General features: G+C 34.1%; 1 protein-coding gene and 1 non-coding gene across 3 annotated transcripts in view; both read left to right on the plus strand.

Moving 5' to 3' along the window:
- LOC106673577 (titin) overlaps window positions 1-20115 on the plus strand; it is a 151636-nt gene that overhangs the window by 47256 nt on the left and 84265 nt on the right. For both annotated transcript variants that reach the window (XM_024225167.1, XM_024225168.1), the window contains exon 19: window positions 8245-8289. In XM_024225167.1, coding sequence (XP_024080935.1) covers window positions 8245-8289 — 45 coding nt within the window. The remainder of the gene's footprint in view (window positions 1-8244; window positions 8290-20115) is intronic.
- LOC112126323 lies at window positions 4537-4601 on the plus strand. Its single transcript, XR_002909900.1, has one exon. It is a non-coding gene; the product is annotated as a U6atac minor spliceosomal RNA (small nuclear RNA).

Consider the following 20115-nt stretch of genomic DNA (forward strand, 5'->3'; position numbering starts at 1 on the left):
CCCGATTATAAGGAATTGACCACAGTCAGACAGGCAGACACGGAACTTAATTTGTACAGAAAGAGCACAAAAGCTTTTCTCAATGAACAGACTGATTCCCTATTTGCGGTAGTTCGGAATCAATAAAATGTGGATTTTTAAAATTTTCCATCCTCAATTGGAGGATATGTTTTTGCCATATTGGAAATAATTAAACAAGTATACAATTCTTATGCCAATTTTAATATTTTTGTTATTTGTTCGGAAAAGTATCTTTCAAATACTACTTGCTTATCGAAGACAGTACAAAACTTTTAATAGCATTTTGAAAGTTTAATTGGAATACACCATCCAATAGAAAATAACATCAATTTATCAACTAGATAACAAAGTAATGTTGCTTTATTGTTAAAAATGATGTGTGGTGATTAGTGACCGTTAGTCGATGATTATTCGGAGATCGTGAGATGCGGTCTAGTGTGACGTAGTTTTAGAAAAAAAGAGCTTATAAATCCCAGTCCCTGAAGATGATCTCAATAAAGATCGAAACGTTTTTCGAAAACCCACGTCACACCAGACCGCATCTCACGATCTCCGAATAATAATTGTTAAAAATAATAATAATTGTTTTAGAATAATATTAATTTACATTGTTTATTTTATTTTACCTCGGGAAGAAACTTAAAAATAGGTTGTTTCTATGCAAGATGCCATTTTGACGAGCTGCCTGATGCAATGGTCTTATCTTTGGTCATTTCTGGGGTCGTTCTATTTGTTCTGAACTATTTCGGTTTTACAGCTTCAACAAGACACAAATATAAATTTTAACAGAAAAAACGGGGAAAGCTCTCCTACCAATTTCGATAAATTGGTAAATTTAAACATTATTTTATTATCCTATTGCTAAAACCTTTTATAGCTGTTGAATAACATAACATACAAGACTCAAAATTGTTTTTATTTAATTTAATGATTATGCTGTGGTCATAGGATGATATTCTGAAGGCGTTGATCGCCGATTATGGTGGGCGAGGTTGAGCCCAAGCCCATGTGCAACATTTTTGCTACATCACCAATAAAATATAAAAATCGATTTTGTCCAGTACGAAGACCCATCGGTTTATTCTGGCTTACAATCTTTAACATCTGCGTTTAGTATAACAGAGTGTGTTTGACAAAAAAAAAAAGCTATTTCGTTGCTAAAGTTTGCACCAATTCGTACGACCATTATGGGTTTAGGCCTAAAATCGTCATCCCAAGTGAATGATATTTGTACGGGGAAATGAATAATTTCCTTGATCTTTTGATAACTAAGTTCTGCATCTTTTCGAATTAGGTTCGTACAAAAAAGTTGATGAAAATGTAACAATCTTACAATTGAATAAATCTTAAGTTAGTGGTAAGCAGTCTTCTAAGTGTTGTACCCATGAAAGAACTTGTTGTTGAAAGAACTCATACTCATGAATACATTTAGGAAGAGTTCCTTTATATATCAGGAATGACATGTCTTTTATTGACTTAACATTAACGCTTAGTTAAATTGTTCTCCATTATACTTAATACATACTTGGAAAAAATATACTCTGGACAGCCAACCAAATAAAACACCATAACACTCACACACGGCAGCCACTTTTTGAAAAACGGAACAACAAAAACTCCTTTTGACGAGCAGGCCTGATATATCAGAAATTACATATCTGGATCAGATTAAAAGTTGACTAATCTTTAAGTAAGGTATTGGTTGAGATAAAAAGTCAGTCACGAGCGGGATTCGAACCAACGACCTTCGGCTAAATACACTGCTCTACCACTTGAGCTATCGTGACTTCGATCCACTTGGACACCAACTTCCCAACCCCACCTTTTGAATTTTCCCTCCTTTTTGCCATTTTTCAATTCCGAGTGGATCGAAGTCACGATAACTCAAGTGGTAGTGCATCGTATTTAGCCGAAGGTCGTGGGCTCGAATCCAGCTCGTGACACTGGCTTTTTTATCTCAACCAATACCTTACATAAAGATTAATTAATTGAAAGGTGTTATTTGGTCAATCGTACCACGAAATCTAATGAATTTAAAAGTTAACTTTATTTCTATTGGTTTGGTCATATTTGATCAATGTTATCTTCAGGCAAAAAAGAATCTTGTCTTGAAAAATGTTCGATAGAAAACTTACTTTTCATGAGCATGTCTCGTATGTCAGTAATGACATGACTTTTGCGTATTAAATTTTAATTTACTTACATTGTTCTTATTCAAACTTGATCACTGTTGCCTTCAGACAATAAACTACCGTAAAAATGACAAGAAATTGAAACAACTGAAAACTGATCTGTGAGGAGCATGTCTGATATATCAATAATTACATGTCTGGGTCGGTTTAAAAGTTAACATTTATTTATATTGGTTTTTGTCAGACTTGATTATTATTGTCTTCAAGAAAAAAAAACCCGTAAACATGGCGAGCCACCATTTGAAAAATGGAATGACTGAAACCTCACCTGCGTCAAGTTTCCTGATATATCATTAATAGCATGCCTGGTTCCGATTAAAAGTTGACACCTACTTAAATTGTTCTTCATCGTACATGATCGGAAGTTATGCTACTGACCGCAAAGTATCATTTCCTCCTCATTCCTTGTATCCTTAAATGGAGAAAACATTACTTCCAAATAACTGAAGGCCGTACTTTTACTAAAGTCAACAATATCACTGTTAATTTATCAAATTCTATGCATAATTGTTTATAGAATGATTCAAGCTTTTATCTTTTCTTGTTTGTGAAGCAATATTGCAACTTCCATTTATAGTTTTTATTCCCTTGGACAAATTATATTTAAAAATTCAGGGGCAGTTTCGATATCAAAACGTCGTCAAATTAACGGCCATTGTTTACAGGCCGTTTGTTTATTTTGACCGTTGAAACCGTAAACTCCTGAGTTTAGGGGCCATCTAACTCCAATTCCGCCGATTAACAAAAGCTGTGGCGCAATCTGAGTGCAGGCCCCTTGGTGAAATATGTTAAGATATTTCATAGGGATTGGTCCTGTGCTACATGGAAAAATATGCCGGCGAGAATTTTTCTTAAATTGATTCGACAATTACGTCAATTGAGTACTATCCGAGCGCACCAATTAAGCCCTCTTTATTCTTGACGGGTGGTAATCTGATCATGGGGGAGAAACGACGATTCCTCCCTTCTAAATATAAACGGACAGATTGTAAGTCAATTTCAACTGTCTTCAGAAAAAAAATGGATCCACTATTTTTAGGCAATTGACCAACACGAAAAATAATAAGTACAATATATATTTTTATCTCGACCAATACATTTCATAAATATTAATTAATTGAAAAATGTTAATTGGTCAATCGGACCCCGAACAGTAATGGATATAACAATATATATGTTTTTATATTTAAATAATTAGATGTGGCTAAATGTAAAATATTTGAAAAAAGTTAAAAGCAGCAACAATAAATTTTCTTTTCTGAATTCACGCGTGTTATAAACGTAAATTATTTATTCTCATACGCAATGACATTTTTGGTACATAGATATGTTGGCAAGTAGAAAAGACAAGGGTCATCGGCATCCAGTTGTTCTTGTCTTAGATGAAAGTTCTTTTAAGTTTAGTTGAAATTCACCTAGATTAATTTGTAAGTCTCATATTTGCTTCACACTTCAGTTCAGTAACTTATAGTACAATGCTTCACATTTAAGTTCAGTTACTTATAGTACGATGCTTCACACTTCAGTTCAGTTTCTTATAGTACGATGCTTCACATTTAAGTTCAGTTACGTATAGTACGATGCTTCACATTTAAGTTCAGTTGCTTAAGTACCATGCTTCACACTTAGGTTCAGTTACTTATAGTACGATGCTTCACACTTCAGTTCAGTTTCTTATAGTATGATGCTTCACACTTAAGTTCAGTTACTTATAGTACGATGCTTCACATTTAAGTTCAGTTACTTATAGTACGACGCTTCACATTTAAGTTCAGTTACTTATAGTACGATGCTTCACACTTAAGTTCAGTTACTTATAGTACGATGCTTCACATTTAAGTTCAGTTACTTATAGTACGATGCTTCACACTGAAGTTCAGTTACTTACAGTACGATGTTCACATTTAAGTTCAGTTACTTATAGTACGATGCTTCACACTTAAGTACAGTTACTTATAGTACGATGCTTCACATTTAAGTTCAGTTACTAATAGTACGATGCTTCACACTTCAATTCAATACTTATAGTACGATGCTTCACACTTAAGTTCAGTTACTTATAGTACGTATTATACAGTTGTGAAGGTAAATGCTGAACAGGAGGTTAATCTTGGGGCTTTAATTTTTTAAAATATTTTTTGTTTGTATAATTGGGCAAGTAATAAATACCAGTCAAACAATTTAAATTGTTTAAAGGACGCTGAACTTGCTACTTTTACCATCTATCTATGTACATATGTATGTAACGTAGTACAGGTTTTACTAACTACAAAATGGTAATCTGTCTAACATATTTGTCATTAAACGCGTTAAAAAATATTTTTTTAATTTAGAACAGATAGAAGTTTTAGCACTCCCCTTGACAAGGGTGGAAAAAGTAAATTTTATTTATCAACTAGAAATAATCAGTAAAACATGGTAACGAATTATAATAACGTTAGTAATGCGGGAGATGGCTCGGGAGATGAACTTTATTTTTAGATATGCCAAGTTTTAAAATATATGATGATGACGATTGTGGATTTCGGGACAACGCGTAGCATGATAATCTAGTGGAAAAGATTTTCAGGGAAGGCTGTTTGTCGGCGCCCTTTGATCCATTTCCATTTTCGTCGGTTCTTTTGTATTTCTTTATCTGGTCAAGGCGGAAACTTTTACAATTTATCATAAACCTCCAAATCGTAAAGTATAAAATCGTAATGTGAATTTGTGAAATTACAAAGTCCAATTTGGTCAGGGATGGATCAAAGTCGGAACTTTATCGGACTTTCTTTGAATGATTTATAATCAAAAGATACGCCATACTTTTCCACCCTGTTGTAACAAAACCGTTTATAAAAAAAAAAATCGGCAATAATTATTAAGAATCATACAGTTATGAAGGGTTTTCGGAGAAAAAAGGGTGGCCCAATCGGATCTTTATCGACTACCTTTTCAATTTTTGTATATAATCAGACTTGATAAACAGTACACAGATACTGTTACTGTTTACAGTACTTGTAAAACAGATATAACCTGCAGGAAAAATCGAGAATAGTGACGAGATTCTGATCTGATTTAAATTTTCAAATTTTTCGCCAGATATAGATTATGAAGTTTGCATGAAATTTGTGAATTATTGAATTTGGCGAGATGATCTGAGGGGTAAAATTGGCAGGGAGGTTCAACGACCGAATGTAATCAGTATTTTGTACCGTTCTATTTTAAAATATTTGTTCTTGCATATTCTTGCATTTTAAATGAAATATGTAATCCTTTTGTCTTGTGTCTTTCTGGAGTATTTAAGGTTTAAATATGTATTAATTTGTATTATATTTAATTTTGAATACATAATTTTTTTCTAAAATAAAAACTACTATTCGAAAAATTTCAATTTTTACAGAAGTGTTTTTATTATATAATTGTTATAAGGAAAGAAGATATGTGAAATCATAAAGCATAAACTGCTGAACAAATTGACAGTATAACTTGCAGTGCTCACGTTCTAGCGACGCCTTCGCAAACCGGTACTTAGCATGATTCCTCGGCGTACAGTGGTATAAAAGGTAGAAAACCGCTGAACACCCTGAACAATGGACAGCCGAGCTGGTTAATTTATAATTCACCAGATCTTATCATTAGATTCGAAACAAACTTCCGTTCTTGCGCTGGATAATTCCTACCTGTACAAACCATCGCGTCAACAGTTTTGAAAAATAAGCGAAATATTTTTTTTTAATGTGAAGGATATGAGCTTAATGATAATTGCTCTTGGTTCAATCTAAATTGCCATGTAAAGAAATAGAAAATTAGACCCTATTTATCATCAAAACCTAATTAAATATAACAAGTGAAATACACTACTCTGTATCAAGGAATGGTCATGAAAAAGAAAGTAAATTAAGTTGTTACTGCTAAGCTTTCGACTTATTTTAAGGTCATCATCAGGGCAAAACAATCTTAAATATATCTACAGATTGAAATATTTAAGTTTTTTACAGGCGATCTAAAATTTCCTTGAAGACTAAGTCCCAACATTGCCTAGGTCGGTTACAGTATATTTTAATATTTTAAGAGAAAATTCGATTTAGAATTTAAGTCGTAGTATTTGACTTTTTTTAGATTAAAGAAGTATCGCTAATCTATTAATTCTGTAGGCTATCTCATTATCCTTGCAATTATTGCAATTATGTCGTTAAATAGTATAAAGGGACTTAATCTGACGGTAAAGTAAATAATCAATTTTATAAGAATAAGACTGAAAAAATTAACTGATGACAGTCCCTCAATAAATGTCTAGAATTTTAGAATGGCCAATGAAACAGGATTAATTACAAACTATTCAGAAATCGTGAGATGCGGTCTGGTGTGATGTAGGTTTCAGAAAAACATTTCCTTTATCGTGCCAACGTTTCGATCTTTATTGAGATCATCTTCAGGCACTCTCAACACGACACGCAAGAATGGCACAATTACACAGACGACAAACACTTTGAGCCCTGAAGATGATCTCAATAAAGATCGAAACGTTGGCACGATAAAGAAAATGTTTTTCTGAAACCTACATCACACCAGACCGCATCTCACGATTTAGATTCCTAATTTGCCTTAATTAGGAAATCTTTTAACTTTGACGGTGGACATTGTTTAAACAAAAAATTATAAAAAGCTTTATTCGGTATCTCTCATGGGATTCAGTTTCCTTTGTCACAGACTTTTCAAGTCCCTTGTGAATGGTCAATTAAATTCAATTACCACGCAATTACTGCTTGCTTAACGGCGTTAAAGTCTGTGAAAATGAAGCGTTGTAAACGCCTAACGAAACGGACGCCTTTGAGATATGAAAAAGGTCAATAAAATACGTCAGAAAAGAACAAAACACTTTTAACGCCTATTATAAATGGTACATTACGTTGGATTGAATAATAACAACGAATTATAATTTATTAGAGAAATAATACAACCGGTGATTTCTAGTCGCTCTAATCGCCGAGCGACTTAGTAATAAATTTGCCTGTAAGGAGTAGTTAAGTCCAAACTGAAGTTCTCACAAGTAAGAATCGCCCACTTGGGCAAAGAGCAAAGCGTAGGATGTCGAGGAAATACCTTGGGCTAAGCGCCTTAAGTTGAGAGACAGTCATCGCGTATTTATAAACACGGTCTTTTTATAGTGTACACCTTAGAAACATAGGTCCAAAATAAAGCCGGTGGGGTCCATCCAAGAAATTTTCTCTTAATAATCAACAAATGTTTATAATTAAAAAAAAATTCACAAGACTTCAACAACTTGAACTTACTTTTATACTTAGTTTTATACTTATTTTTATACTTAGTTTTATCATACCATCAACTTATATGATAAAAACTAACTAACTGACTTAAAAAGAAAAATTACATATACATTGAAAAAGTCTTACAACGGAAGGAAGTGCAATAACAGTGAGATGAAGTCCAACGCGAAAAACCAAATGGCAAAGCATACAACGAGACTAGACGGACCAGTTTGACCGGAGAGTTTCAAAAGTTCAATAATTCAAAATCTACGTGGGCAAACCCACAGATGAAAAAAACTTGTTTAATATTTTTATGACCGACCGACACCTCCTTGGACCCTTCCTGCCGTACTCGTCCGCGACGACCTGGCGAGCTTGCCCAAGTCGTGTACACCGCCACACCTCTATAAGACTAAGTTCCTTGAACTTAGGAACAAGTACGCCGGTTTTGGTCTTGTCTTTACAGACGGGTCCAAGNAAAAAAAAAAAAAAAAAAAAAAAAAAAAAAAAAAAAAAAAAAAATTTATTAGATGAGTAAAAATGAAAAATTTATGCAGATAATCAATGTTAAAAAGATGCTTTGTATGCTTATATTGTCTACCTTTATAAAATTTAAATTTAATTTTTATGGGGGCAATTACCACCTAAACTTTAAGTAATAAACACATTAGAGGTCAATGGAATTGAATTATTTTCCATTGGAAGTATAATCCAATTAAACTTTATCCAATTGGCATTGTATTATGTATTGTAGCTAATGATTTGTTTGTTTCTTTCAGGTAAGCACTGCAGGAATATCGATGAAATAGAGAATAGTAGTAAAAGTGAGTACAGAATCCTTCAAAATTGAATACGAAAACAAATGGGCCGGAAACAAGTCATAACACTTTTTACTAATCGTCGTTCCGATCACTCAAGCCAATAAAAAATTTTTGATTTGATGAAAATAAATTAAAAATTAAAGTTATTTGGTGGAGTAGTATGTTATCGTAGGGATAAGGCTAATTTAACATCTTCAGTGCTCAAAGTGTTAGTTTTCCTTGTAGATGTGTCATTGTTGTGTGTCGTGTTGAGAGTTGACTCTTTGAGCTATGAAGATGATCTCAATAAAGTTCGAAACGTTGGCATGATAAGAAAATGTTTTTCTAAAACCTACGTCACGCCAGACCGCACCTCACGATCTCCAAATAATCATTGTTATTTATTTCAAACTTCTGTTTGAACTATGTTTGTTTACCGTTATATTAATTACAATACCTTATTGTAATGTAAATCATATTAAACTAGATCAGAAATTCTTGAGTTTCCATGAAAAATAATTCATTTGGATTTAAAGAAAATGCAGAAAAAGAACCGAAATACCGGAAATTAATTTAGTGATAAATTAAAATTTAACTAACAATTCAATAACTAATTTTGTTCTTAATGACGCGTATTACCTTCTGGAGGCCTCGAAGAGGGCCTTAAGTCTCTGAGGCATCGAGTAAATTAGAGCTCGGATTTCGTCTTTTTCAACAGAATCCCATTCTTTAACAAGAACGGTTTGAAACTTTTCAACTGTCTTTTTGACTTGTCTCATAAGGTTCATGTCAGGAGAAATATTTGTCAATTCATTTAGGTAAACCCTATAACCTCCAAGTATTGGGCGACAAGTCGAGATTCGAGTATTATCATCAACAAGTTGTCCCCAATAAATTGAGCGAATGGAACCAAGCATCCAGAAGAACTGCCTCAACCTTAGTGCAAATCCACGTCTTCTCCTCACAGGGTCCCGGCCATCTGATTGGTCAAACCAAATCGTTCTTCTGTGACGAGAACAGACTTTCTAATCGATGCCTCTCCAGTAGTAGAAAACCTCGGACGTCTAGAGATTAGGCTGTTCTCATGAAGCCTCCTGATGACTGATTTAGTGCTCACACTTAAATTACGTTTGGGGTTGAACACCTATCAAGGATGCCGTTAAATGCTAGTTCCGTAGTGTGGTAAGAGCGATACAATGATCATATAACCGTCGTATCTTCTCTTCTCGAGACTTCCGGTGGCCCTAAACCGATGTAAACCATCGTGTATGATTGGCACAACCAGGACTAAAGCTACGTCCGTCTTTGACCAAAGCATCTGCCAGAGCGAGATCTTTTCCTAGTTGTTATGGAACATAAATAAATGCAAATGTGCAATTATTATCAAGCATAATAAAGGCATATTACCAAGGTTGCCAGTAGTTAAAAACAATGTTTGTTTAACAGAATGTATCTTAATTGTTAAATGTTAAAAATTTCCATGAAACCAAACGAGATGCTTTACATGCTTGATCTGAACTTAGACATGATTATCATAGGTATATTCGGTTTTCCCGGCTTAGCTGTATTGTTATAAACAATCCAATTTTCAGTTGTAGTCTCAAATATTTTAAAAATGAATGATTATAATTTTAAAAAATCAGGGAAATGTATGTAAGATTTCTGTCACTGAACGAATCTGGCACCCAAGACGCAAGTTTCGTGTAAATTTTGTCAATATTATTTAAATAGAAAATGACTTTCTTTTTTGGTTACCACAACAGTTTAGAGTTTGGAGTTTTGATCGACTTGACAGTAATCACATTAGACTTTTTTGAGGTTTCTTCATAACGTCTTTGTGATGAAGTAGACTTTCTGGGTTCACCAAGCTTTATTTGACTTATATCGCCATCCTCCCCGAATGCTTGGTTAACCCAAAAAAAGTCTACTTCATTACAAAGACCTTATGACGAAAAAGTTAAATGTGACAACAGTTTAGCTTAAACAATGTTTGCAATGACCGGCACAGATGATAATCTGAAGGCGTTGATCGACGATTGTGTCCGTCTGATGTAGGGCGCCGTATCTGTGTTTTTGCAGCGTCATCAGAAAAATATCTGGCTCGTGTTGTCCTTTATTCTATAATGCATGTCTGTCATATTTAATAGGTCGAGTTAGGAATGATATTTGACGAAACAGTCTTATTTGGATTAAGTTCAGCGTTTGTTATGCTTTCCTTTGCTGTAATATTTAAAACAGAAATTTTCTTGGCTTTTAAACTTCAAAGCCCATCGTGAAGTTGGTGCACCTTTGAACAAAATGCGATTCTAACAATCGCTTCATTCCCGCAGCATCCGTCAAACATCATGCATTATTTAAATTTTGGTCCTCCGGGCTGGACTTACTAATGTGCTTAGGATTGCTTTTGATTAAATCTTATTAAGTTGGACGTGGAACTTGTTTTTGAAATAGGAAGCAATAGTTTCCTTCATGTTCCAAAGTTTCTATCAAGTGTTTCTATCTCAAAAATAGAAACTAGTAAGTAAAAAATAGAAAATTACTAAATAAAGGAGTATTAAGGATATTCAGTAGTAAAGGAACCTTTTTTAATGCAAGAAATCATTATTAAGTAGTCTGTACAAATCCAAAGGGATAGTTAATTCAAAAAATATATCTTAAATCATAGGCTTGCATTCTTTCCGTCTTTTGACTCTAGCCCTCGTTATTCTTGCACTTAAAATAGACAAAACGGGCGAGGTAGAGAAAACTGGAATTTTCCCAAACGACTTGTCGTCGTCGGATTGGTCAACGATCTCTTTTAATTGGGCATAACACCGTTCTCATAGAGTCATTTTGAACTTGGTGTAATTTAAGGCAGTGCTCATTCAATCCATTCCTGGCCCAAGCTCATTGAACCGTAATTGAGCCCTGGATACCCCAATTGAAATAGAAAGAAGTTGGATAACAGTCGCTTACTTCTTTCTATCTGTCCATCCCAAAACATAATTGTCCTGGAAAAAACCAATAGTAAAACCACAAATGATATAATCTATACTGTCTGATTATTTGATAAGTAATCAAACTTAATTGTGCTCTTTTACCTTAATTTTTGTTAGAAAATCCAGGTGACTATTATGAAATTAATAGTGATAGTTTATTCAACAACATGGATCGTTCTAAATTTTGGTTATTATTGTCTTTTTAAAAAAAGTGTGTCAAATTAGTTTAACATAATGGACGTGATGATGATGACACTGGCGGGAGTGTGGTATTCTCCAAGGACTACAGGCTTTTGAGATATTGTACTGCATAGTTCCTTAGTTGTGTTCAATTGATTCTGTCTTCTTTTTCAGAAGTAGAATGTTATTGATTGTTATTGCTGCAATTATTTTTCCCGAAGTAAAAAAATATATATTGGCTAACCTACATACGGGGTTATCGTTGAGCGTAACGTTGTGTAGGTCTTTCGCAGATGGCAATGACCGGTATAGTTAGGGTCGCTCACATCAATGGTCAGGTTGGTCTAGTGTGGTTCAAAGTTTGGCTTGTTCTTGGGGAATCCGGGAGACCAAGGTCTTGTGAGGACGGCAGGAGATACGAAGTGCCTGGAAAAGCAATGATGAGATGAGCAACTACACATCCTATTCTAGACATGCCGACTCAGAGGGGGAGTGTAGCTTACTAGAGTATTCCAGGCGCACGGTATAGTCGTAGGTATACGGAACATTCAATTTTTTAGGTGCGGGATCGGAATTGTAACCGCTTGCAAACGTCGACAGTACCATGGATTGGGTACAGTCTGTAAAGAACCTCACGTTCATAAAAGAAAGAAGAACCGCAAAGGGAAAGAATGACTATCACTACCCTGAGTTATACCCTCTACAAATGTAGCAATGTTTTTGCCAGTTTTGGTGAGGGTAATTATGATCATGATTTTAATGAGTCTGGCATTTTTGGAGTTCTTCCACTACTACTTTTCTTTTGTGGACCCATTCTAAGATGGAAAAGTCTATGTTTGATCCTACGTCTGGCCAGTTTTTCTACTTGTTCATTACCCAGAACCCCTATATCTAGCATCCAAGATATTGCCAAGCCATCGTCTTTCTAGTTTAGCAGATTTTGGGCATGGTCAGTTGTTCTGTAGCAATATGGATGCTAATTTGACGGAGGTTCTGTTTGCCAGTTTTGGAGGGTGTTCTTTAATGATAATCATGATTTTAATGTGTCTGGCATTTTTGGAGTTCGTCCACTACTACCTTTGTTTTTGTGGACCCATTCTGAGATGGAAAAGTCTATGTTTATTCTACGTCTGGCTAGTTTTTCTACTTGTTCATTTCCCAAAACCCCTATAACTAGCATCCAAGATATTGCCAGGCCATCATCTTCCCAGTTTAGCAGATTTTGGGCATGGTCAGTTGTTCTGTACCAACATGGATGCTAGTTCGACGAAGGTTCTTTAACTTTTAGTTGTCAGTTGACATTGATTTACTGTGTCCGGCACTTTTACAGTATGTTTTTTCTCCTTGTGTCCTATTCTGAGATACATGTTTGATCATGTCATTCATATTAATAGCCCCGGGCTTAATTGGTTTTGAAGATCTGGCTAGATTGTTCATTACCCAAACTTCCTTTGCCTGGAACCAATGATTAGTTCCTCCCCCATGGTTTGCCAGGTTTTGTAAATTTATTATATATATAATAAACGATATATTGTTTTGTAAATTAGTTTGTCAGTACCTTTTAAGGTTATTTTACGGCACAAACATTTAGTTCGTGTATTTCAATTTGAAAGACAAAGGTGTACTTCACTAGTAAGTTTGATTGCTCATATTTCGAATTGCACAATATATACCGAGGTTAAAAGTTTGTAGATTGTCACAAAGAGTCCCATTTTCAAAAAGGAGTATCTGATGTCATTATAAAATTGGTTTAACATACTGGTCCTAAATTTATAATGATGGATTTCCAATTGGGTCTCCAAATTGTTATACCTTGTGTTTTTCTAAAAAAAAGACAACATAGTTTCATGTTAAATACATTTTTACGTATGTCGTTATTTTTTTACCTTCAACTACCTTTTGAGAAATATTTGTGAAAAACGTTTTCGACAGCCTTGCATCCGACAGTACAAGGTGCCAAGGATCTGTGAAAATTCGACGGATGCAAACAAAGGAACCGAGTTTATATCTTGAATGTGCATTGTACGCGTTCAAGGACTTGTATTTACCACACTAAATTTTTTTGAGGGCACCAGAACGGTGATTATGCATCCAACGAGGGAAGAGAAGAAATGAACCGATGTAGTAATGATACCGCGTAACCGCGTAAGCCCATTTTGATTAAAACCTACTCGGGTACGCGGTCGGCGATATAAACAAGACTCTTAGGATTCTAATTCGCTTTCTGGTCCGAAAGTTCCAAAGGATGAACTTTGTCAATGAACAGTTGGAAGAGAAAATGGGAAAACAAGCCGTCCTACAACGGTTAATTACCTCTTCAAGTCTTGCTCGTTTTACTCCAGTCCACATCGGATATGGACGGCGATTTTTCATGCATTGCGATGACACATTTTGCATAAACAATGTTTTTCAAAATAAAAAGAGCTTTTTTATTTTCGACATTTCTTAATTCTTATTAGTTTCACCAGATGTTCGTGAAAGCCAAACCAAAGCGATATGTTTAAGTCTCCATAGCCAATTGAGAGGTCAAGGGTCTGCGGTTTCGGTTGAAGAAAGTGAGGCGTACCATTTTGAATCAACAACGTGTTAATTCAAGTAATTATTTAAATGGAGTGCCCTCGCGATTTGGTCATTCGGACTAGGACGATCCGAGACGATATAGGCGAAGTCAGAACAGCGCAGATCTTTGTTCTGTTCTTAGTGCATCAAACTATACGTGGGCAACATGGTTCCAGTAGATAGAGGACTGGGTCATGTGGTCATGAGCCCCATGTTCTCCAGGCTACAAATTCATCACCTTTCATACATCACTGTATAAACAATCGTCATTGGATTATGGCAATGAATGGCTTTCCCTTAATATTTCGAAATTGTTTGATCTACCAGATGATGTTAAGGAAATACTAGGAAACAGGACGTTTTGTGTTTCCAAACATTGCAGCCTATTGGCTTGTTCCTAGTTTCTTAGTTTCAATTGATTCGATCCTTCTCGTAAGAAATAGTAAGTCATTGACCGTAATTGCTGCAATTCTTTTTCTTGGGTCTTCTTGCTATGTCCCCACTCGTATTCGAAGTTTATATGGATGACATTTTCTTCTATTGCATAACTTACACTAGGATATCATGTTTTATAGGCCACCAGTGACTAGTATATAGCTATCCCTCCCTTGAGTGTTTGTCAATTTTGGTGAGTGTTCCTGACCGCATTTACTGTGCCTGACACCTCTGAAGATCGTCCTCTCTTTTCTGGGTTGTAGGAGTCTGCTAGAATAAAGATAGAATCTGATCCTATATGGTCTTGCAGATTATAGCCATTTTCTTTGCTTGTTCAGTACCCAGAATTTCTTTATGCCCTGGCACCCAAGATATTATCAGGTTGTTATGTTCTCCGAGATTTTGGAGATTTCGAATGCATTCACTGACTATTGTGGATGACTTTTTTAGGTGCCTATGCTTTTAGGTCTGCTCTGCTCTCTTATCTTTTTGAGGACTTTCGTTTTCAGTATATCCTCTTTTATCATTTTATATTGCACGAGCAAAGAGCATGTATTCCAGCTTGAAAGACCGAGTTGTACTTCCCTAATAAGATTTCTTGCCATCCCTATAATGTGTAATTGTATTTCATTTTATTCTGAGATATTCTTCTTTATAACCTGTTAAAACTTAATAGGATGCTGTAAAAGGTGTTTCCGGGATCACATAGCCATTTCTAGGATCTACCAGAGGATTGAACCAACTTTTATATTAAAAGAGGATCAGGTGTAGGGCAAATTGAAGAGGACACGCTCAGTTCCTTCCCCGAGCTTTCGAGCCATGTATCCTCTTCATCAGGACCATGAAACCATAAATATTAGTTCAAAATTTTAAATATGAACTATTCACAATTTAGTACTCAAGTATGTACAATGAAATTAGAAATTGAATCTATATAGAACCAGATCAAACATAGCAAGTATATCTTTTTAAAAAGATTGAACAACACACTCATTCCACAAAAAAAAAAAAAAAATCTATAGGAGAAACCTAATTGAACCAACCATAAATTTAAAAAACAAATTTTTTATCACGTGTAAAATTTCAAAGTAGTCACAATAACCAAAATTAAGATTACACCAATGCGTTTCATATTAGCCTGATTATGATGATTACATAAGCCAGTTACTGTATGCAAACTACACATACAAACCAGGATGAGATAACATAAGTGAGATTCATTTCATTGTGTTAATTTAGCCAATTGTAAAACGATCGTTATTGGTTTTTCAGCCTACAAAGGCTTGAAGTAATTTGTGGCACCCTAAAGTAACCAGAAAATTCACGAGGATTGGCGGATCAAAGAAATGAGCCATGTGTTTTCAAAAAAAGATAGAAAATGTGCAAATAAATTGTATTATGGTGCTAGAGTTGGAATTTAGTACATAAATCGTATTGGTCATTATGACTTAACTTTTTCATTTAATAGCACATTAAAAAACTGTGAATAATAATGATTGATATTCTCGTTCTTGTTTCATGGGAACAAACTCGTTCTCAGACACCCTTCACTGTTGACATTTTATAATAAGTTTTCGCCTCAGATGACATGGGCATATCATCGGCGTGCTTTCAAGTATCGAACAAAAGGCTGATTTTGGTCAGATCGGCGTTGGCTTAGAGCTTAAGAAAAGCGCGGTTATCTCGACGCTAGCGATGGTTGAATAGGGCAGAAAGATAAACTTAATCTACTGGTGCAATAGCGGCCAGTCGGCTGATGTCCGCCATACCGAGTGTGGTAAGTTGTGTTCATTTTCTCAATCGCGCTTCTACACAATGCCGTCCATATTTGGAGATGCGATATACTTTTTCGGCCTAGGCATCGTGATGTCATTTTCTTTATAAACACAATGAATCTTTCTAGTTTGTGTATTGTACGCGGTCCGTATAAATCTTATTCCATCTCGTCAACAAGAGGAAAATTATCGGATAGTATATAATTTATTGCTTGGTTTATTGACGTTCTCAGCCTTTAATTATTAGCTTTTAAAATTTTTATGCCTCAGTACACAATTTAAAAACACATCTCAAGTTAGAGACGATTTTCTTGTTATTAACCAATAGGTTTAATTTATTTTCAATTCTTCTTATCCGGGTGTGGATCGAAATACGTATACACAATAAAAATCAAAACATTAAAAGCTGATATCTTCAATAAATCCAACAATAAAGCAACTGAGCAAAACGTTGATAATTAGTCTTTAAAGATATATTCCATTTATTAGATCTTCCATTTACATCATACATTTATTTTATCTTGTTTATTCAGATAGTTCCACTAAAACTCAATACTGAATATGATTTACATAACTTTGCACAATTTCATATGTGGTTTTTAAATTTAGACCACATCAGAAAATCATAGGAGTATGCAGGTTTAATTGATATTTTCAGACTGATTTTTTTGCAGATAAATGGTAAATTATGTTTAATTTAAAAATTAAATGCAAGGTCCTTATTAGGTACTTTATTATTCTCCTTTTACTTACTTTTTGTGTACGCCACTCTAATTTTTAAAGAGGTTGTGAGAACAAGCTGACCTTAAGATTTGTCAAACGTTTTCACTACAAGAATTTATTGTGCGTAATCCCTTAGAAAGAGATGTTCCAAAAGTAGAATTTTAGGAACTTAAAAAATAATTTGAAAACTATAATATATAATAAAAAAAAATTGGAAATAGAATTTATATTATGGTCTTAAAAAAATACATGGAGACATTTTATGTATTTTATATAATCTATTAGGTTTTGTGGTCCGATTGACAAAATAAATTCTTTTCGATTAATTAATCTTTAATTATATGCGAAATATGCGTAATCTTTAATTAAGGTTTTGTTTAGATAAAATTTTATATAAACATTTTTTGGGGGAAAAAACTGGGAAGGAGATGCAAGCAATAAAAAGGCATTTTATTCTAGAGCTAAGTATAGCATAAAAGCAGCAGATCCTGATTTCCTGTCTCAACTGGATCATTTTTATGAAAAGAGTATTCAATATAAAACAGGAAAATTGAACTGAAAACCGCCAGTTTCCTTTTTATTTTTTCAATTTTTTCCAAGTTATGGGATGGTTATACATTCAGATGATTTTATTTAACCGAATTGAATCGTGTATTGTATATTCTGTATTATGATTTTTAACATAAAAAATGGATGTGCTTACTATGCTATGCATAACGCAAAAAATTTATATTAATTTATTTTGAAAAACTGAACTGAAAACTGCCAGTTTCCTTTTTATTTGTTACATTTTTTCCAAGTTACTGGATGGTTATAAATTCATATTATTTTATTTTACCGAATTGAATCGTGTATTGTATATTGTATGTTATGATTTTTAAATTAAATGAAATGGATGTGGCTTAATATGCCATGCATAAGGCAAAAATTTTATATTAATTTATTTTTGTTTAAATTTGAAGGAAAATTTTGTTTGAAAGTTTAAAATATTATTTTTTAATTAGTCGAAACGGGATTGTGCCTTTCTGTTTAATTAAAGTTTTGTTTCCTATAAATCACAATAAAAATATTTATGTTATAAAGTATTAATATTTTTCTTTTTTGTAAAACTAAAATTATAAAAAAAACTAAATTAAAAACATTAAATTTTGAAGTTATTGACACTACATATCATTATTTTTTGTGGCAGTAATGTAAATGTGTCATTCGGGGTTTGTAGTACTGCTCCCTTTAAGTGCTATTTTATCTTCCGTTTTATGCTTACACCACACAGATTTCTTTTATTGTTACGCTGTACATAAAAAAAAATTACCTTCCTCCTCAGGGGCAAATGTAGCACCACAGTTTGTTTGTAGGTGTGTTGGTGTCTCCGCTTCTTTGCACAATCTTCACGTACCTTGTTGTATTATAACAATTTTCATCAGAAGCCCAGTCTGCAGTGTGTCATGAATCCTGTTAGGATTCGCAGTTTTTTCTTTTTCCTTTGATGCATTATGTTGTTTCTTTCCTTCCAAAATTTGCTAGGAGGTTCTTTGAAGGTTTATATCCACTGAATGTGGTTTGAGTTCAGTTGGCTGAGTTCACAGTTTTCTCATTTACAGTTTGTTCTTTTGTCTAAGCTATTCATTGATAGTATGAATCCCTATGGTACAGAAGAGTTTAGGGCCTATCAACGGTATGGCCACCCTTTTCCTCTCAAGAGCGTCCGCTCGTTCCCCCCTACTCCCACATGTCCTGGGACTTAGCAGAGAGTGACTTCCTTTTGCTATTTTGCATACCTAAACTGTTAGATTAGTCTTGTGATTCAGCACCATCTTTGAGCTAATGATGTTTGAACTTAGCGCTATCTGACATGATATATTCTTCTTTTTGTTCATGTTGCCCAGATTGTATTTTGTACATTTCTCAATTTCATAGATTCAGCTTGAGAAAATTGGGTACTTTCTCATGGGTAGAATTGTAACAAAGTATTTGTTTCCAGGATCGAATGCTCCTGCCTTCGTACCGTCCTGCGTTCTAAATCCTAAATTATAAACAATTATTTGGAGATCGTGACATGCGGTCTGGTGTGACATTTTCTTTATCGTGCCAACGTTTCGAACTTTATTGAGATCATCTTCAGGGCCTGGGATTTATAAACATTATAAACAATTATATTACTTTAATATATTTTAAAATTTAGTTTAAAAACATTAATAACATGAAGTAATTACATAATAATTTAAATTAAGTTCCTTAAATTAATTTATCTCTGGGGCAAGTAGTATTTTACTTGTTGGGCTACATACTTTTCCTTTCCCTTTCAAAGAAGAAAAATAACATAGGTGACACGTATATGGAAAGCTTACAAATTTAGCAAATAAATATAACTCAAAGAAGGACAAATTTCAACAAAATATTGCAATTTATTATATTAGATAAATTAATTTTTATAAGATTCAATAATATAAAATGACAAAATGAAAGGCTTTAATAGGTTTTAAATGTTGATGACTTTGGTATCAACTAGCAATAAAATCGGAAATTAGGGCAGGCTAAAAGTTAACGTATTCATAATACTAATGTCTAACGCTGGCCCCAGAAAACTAGTCAATTAAAAAGATAAAAAAAAAGTTTCTTGAATCATAGTTCATGAGACATATTATGTTTATGTTTAAAAAAGGGTGAGACCATCGTCGGTTAAATCCTCTTGAACTCTAAATCGTTTTAATTGTCTCTATGGAGCGGAACGGCATTGTTTAATTTTCTGAAATAAATGAAACGGGCGGAGGAAATTAAAATTACACCAAAATGACAAATGGTAGGTTAATGCCAGTCGATGCAAAAGTCCTTGGGACCGCCAAATAAGCCTAGACTCGTTACGGCAGGTTTACAATTAGATCAAAACTTTTTTAGAGTCAAATACCCAGAAGCTTGTGTTGACCGGCTGGTTTCAACAGAAAAAGGGTGGACCAATTTCGCGATGGTTTGTGGTTATCACACTGCTGGAATGTTTAATATTATAATAATTTTTTGAAACTTAATTAATGAACTATTCGTGATCTACTTTAGGCCGGTTGACTCTCTGAGTATGGCGAAACACCTGACAATAAGGCCACCATGACTAAGCCGAACAAGAAATGATCGATGATGAATCAATAATATATCAATTTATTTAAATAATTATATAATAGTTTTAAAAATAGGTTATTTTTTACGAG

This window comes from Cimex lectularius, unplaced genomic scaffold (genome assembly GCF_000648675.2).
Source record: "Cimex lectularius strain Harlan isolate CLEC.00 unplaced genomic scaffold, Clec_2.1 scaffold15, whole genome shotgun sequence".
In the NCBI taxonomy this organism is placed as follows: Eukaryota; Metazoa; Arthropoda; class Insecta; order Hemiptera; family Cimicidae; genus Cimex; species Cimex lectularius.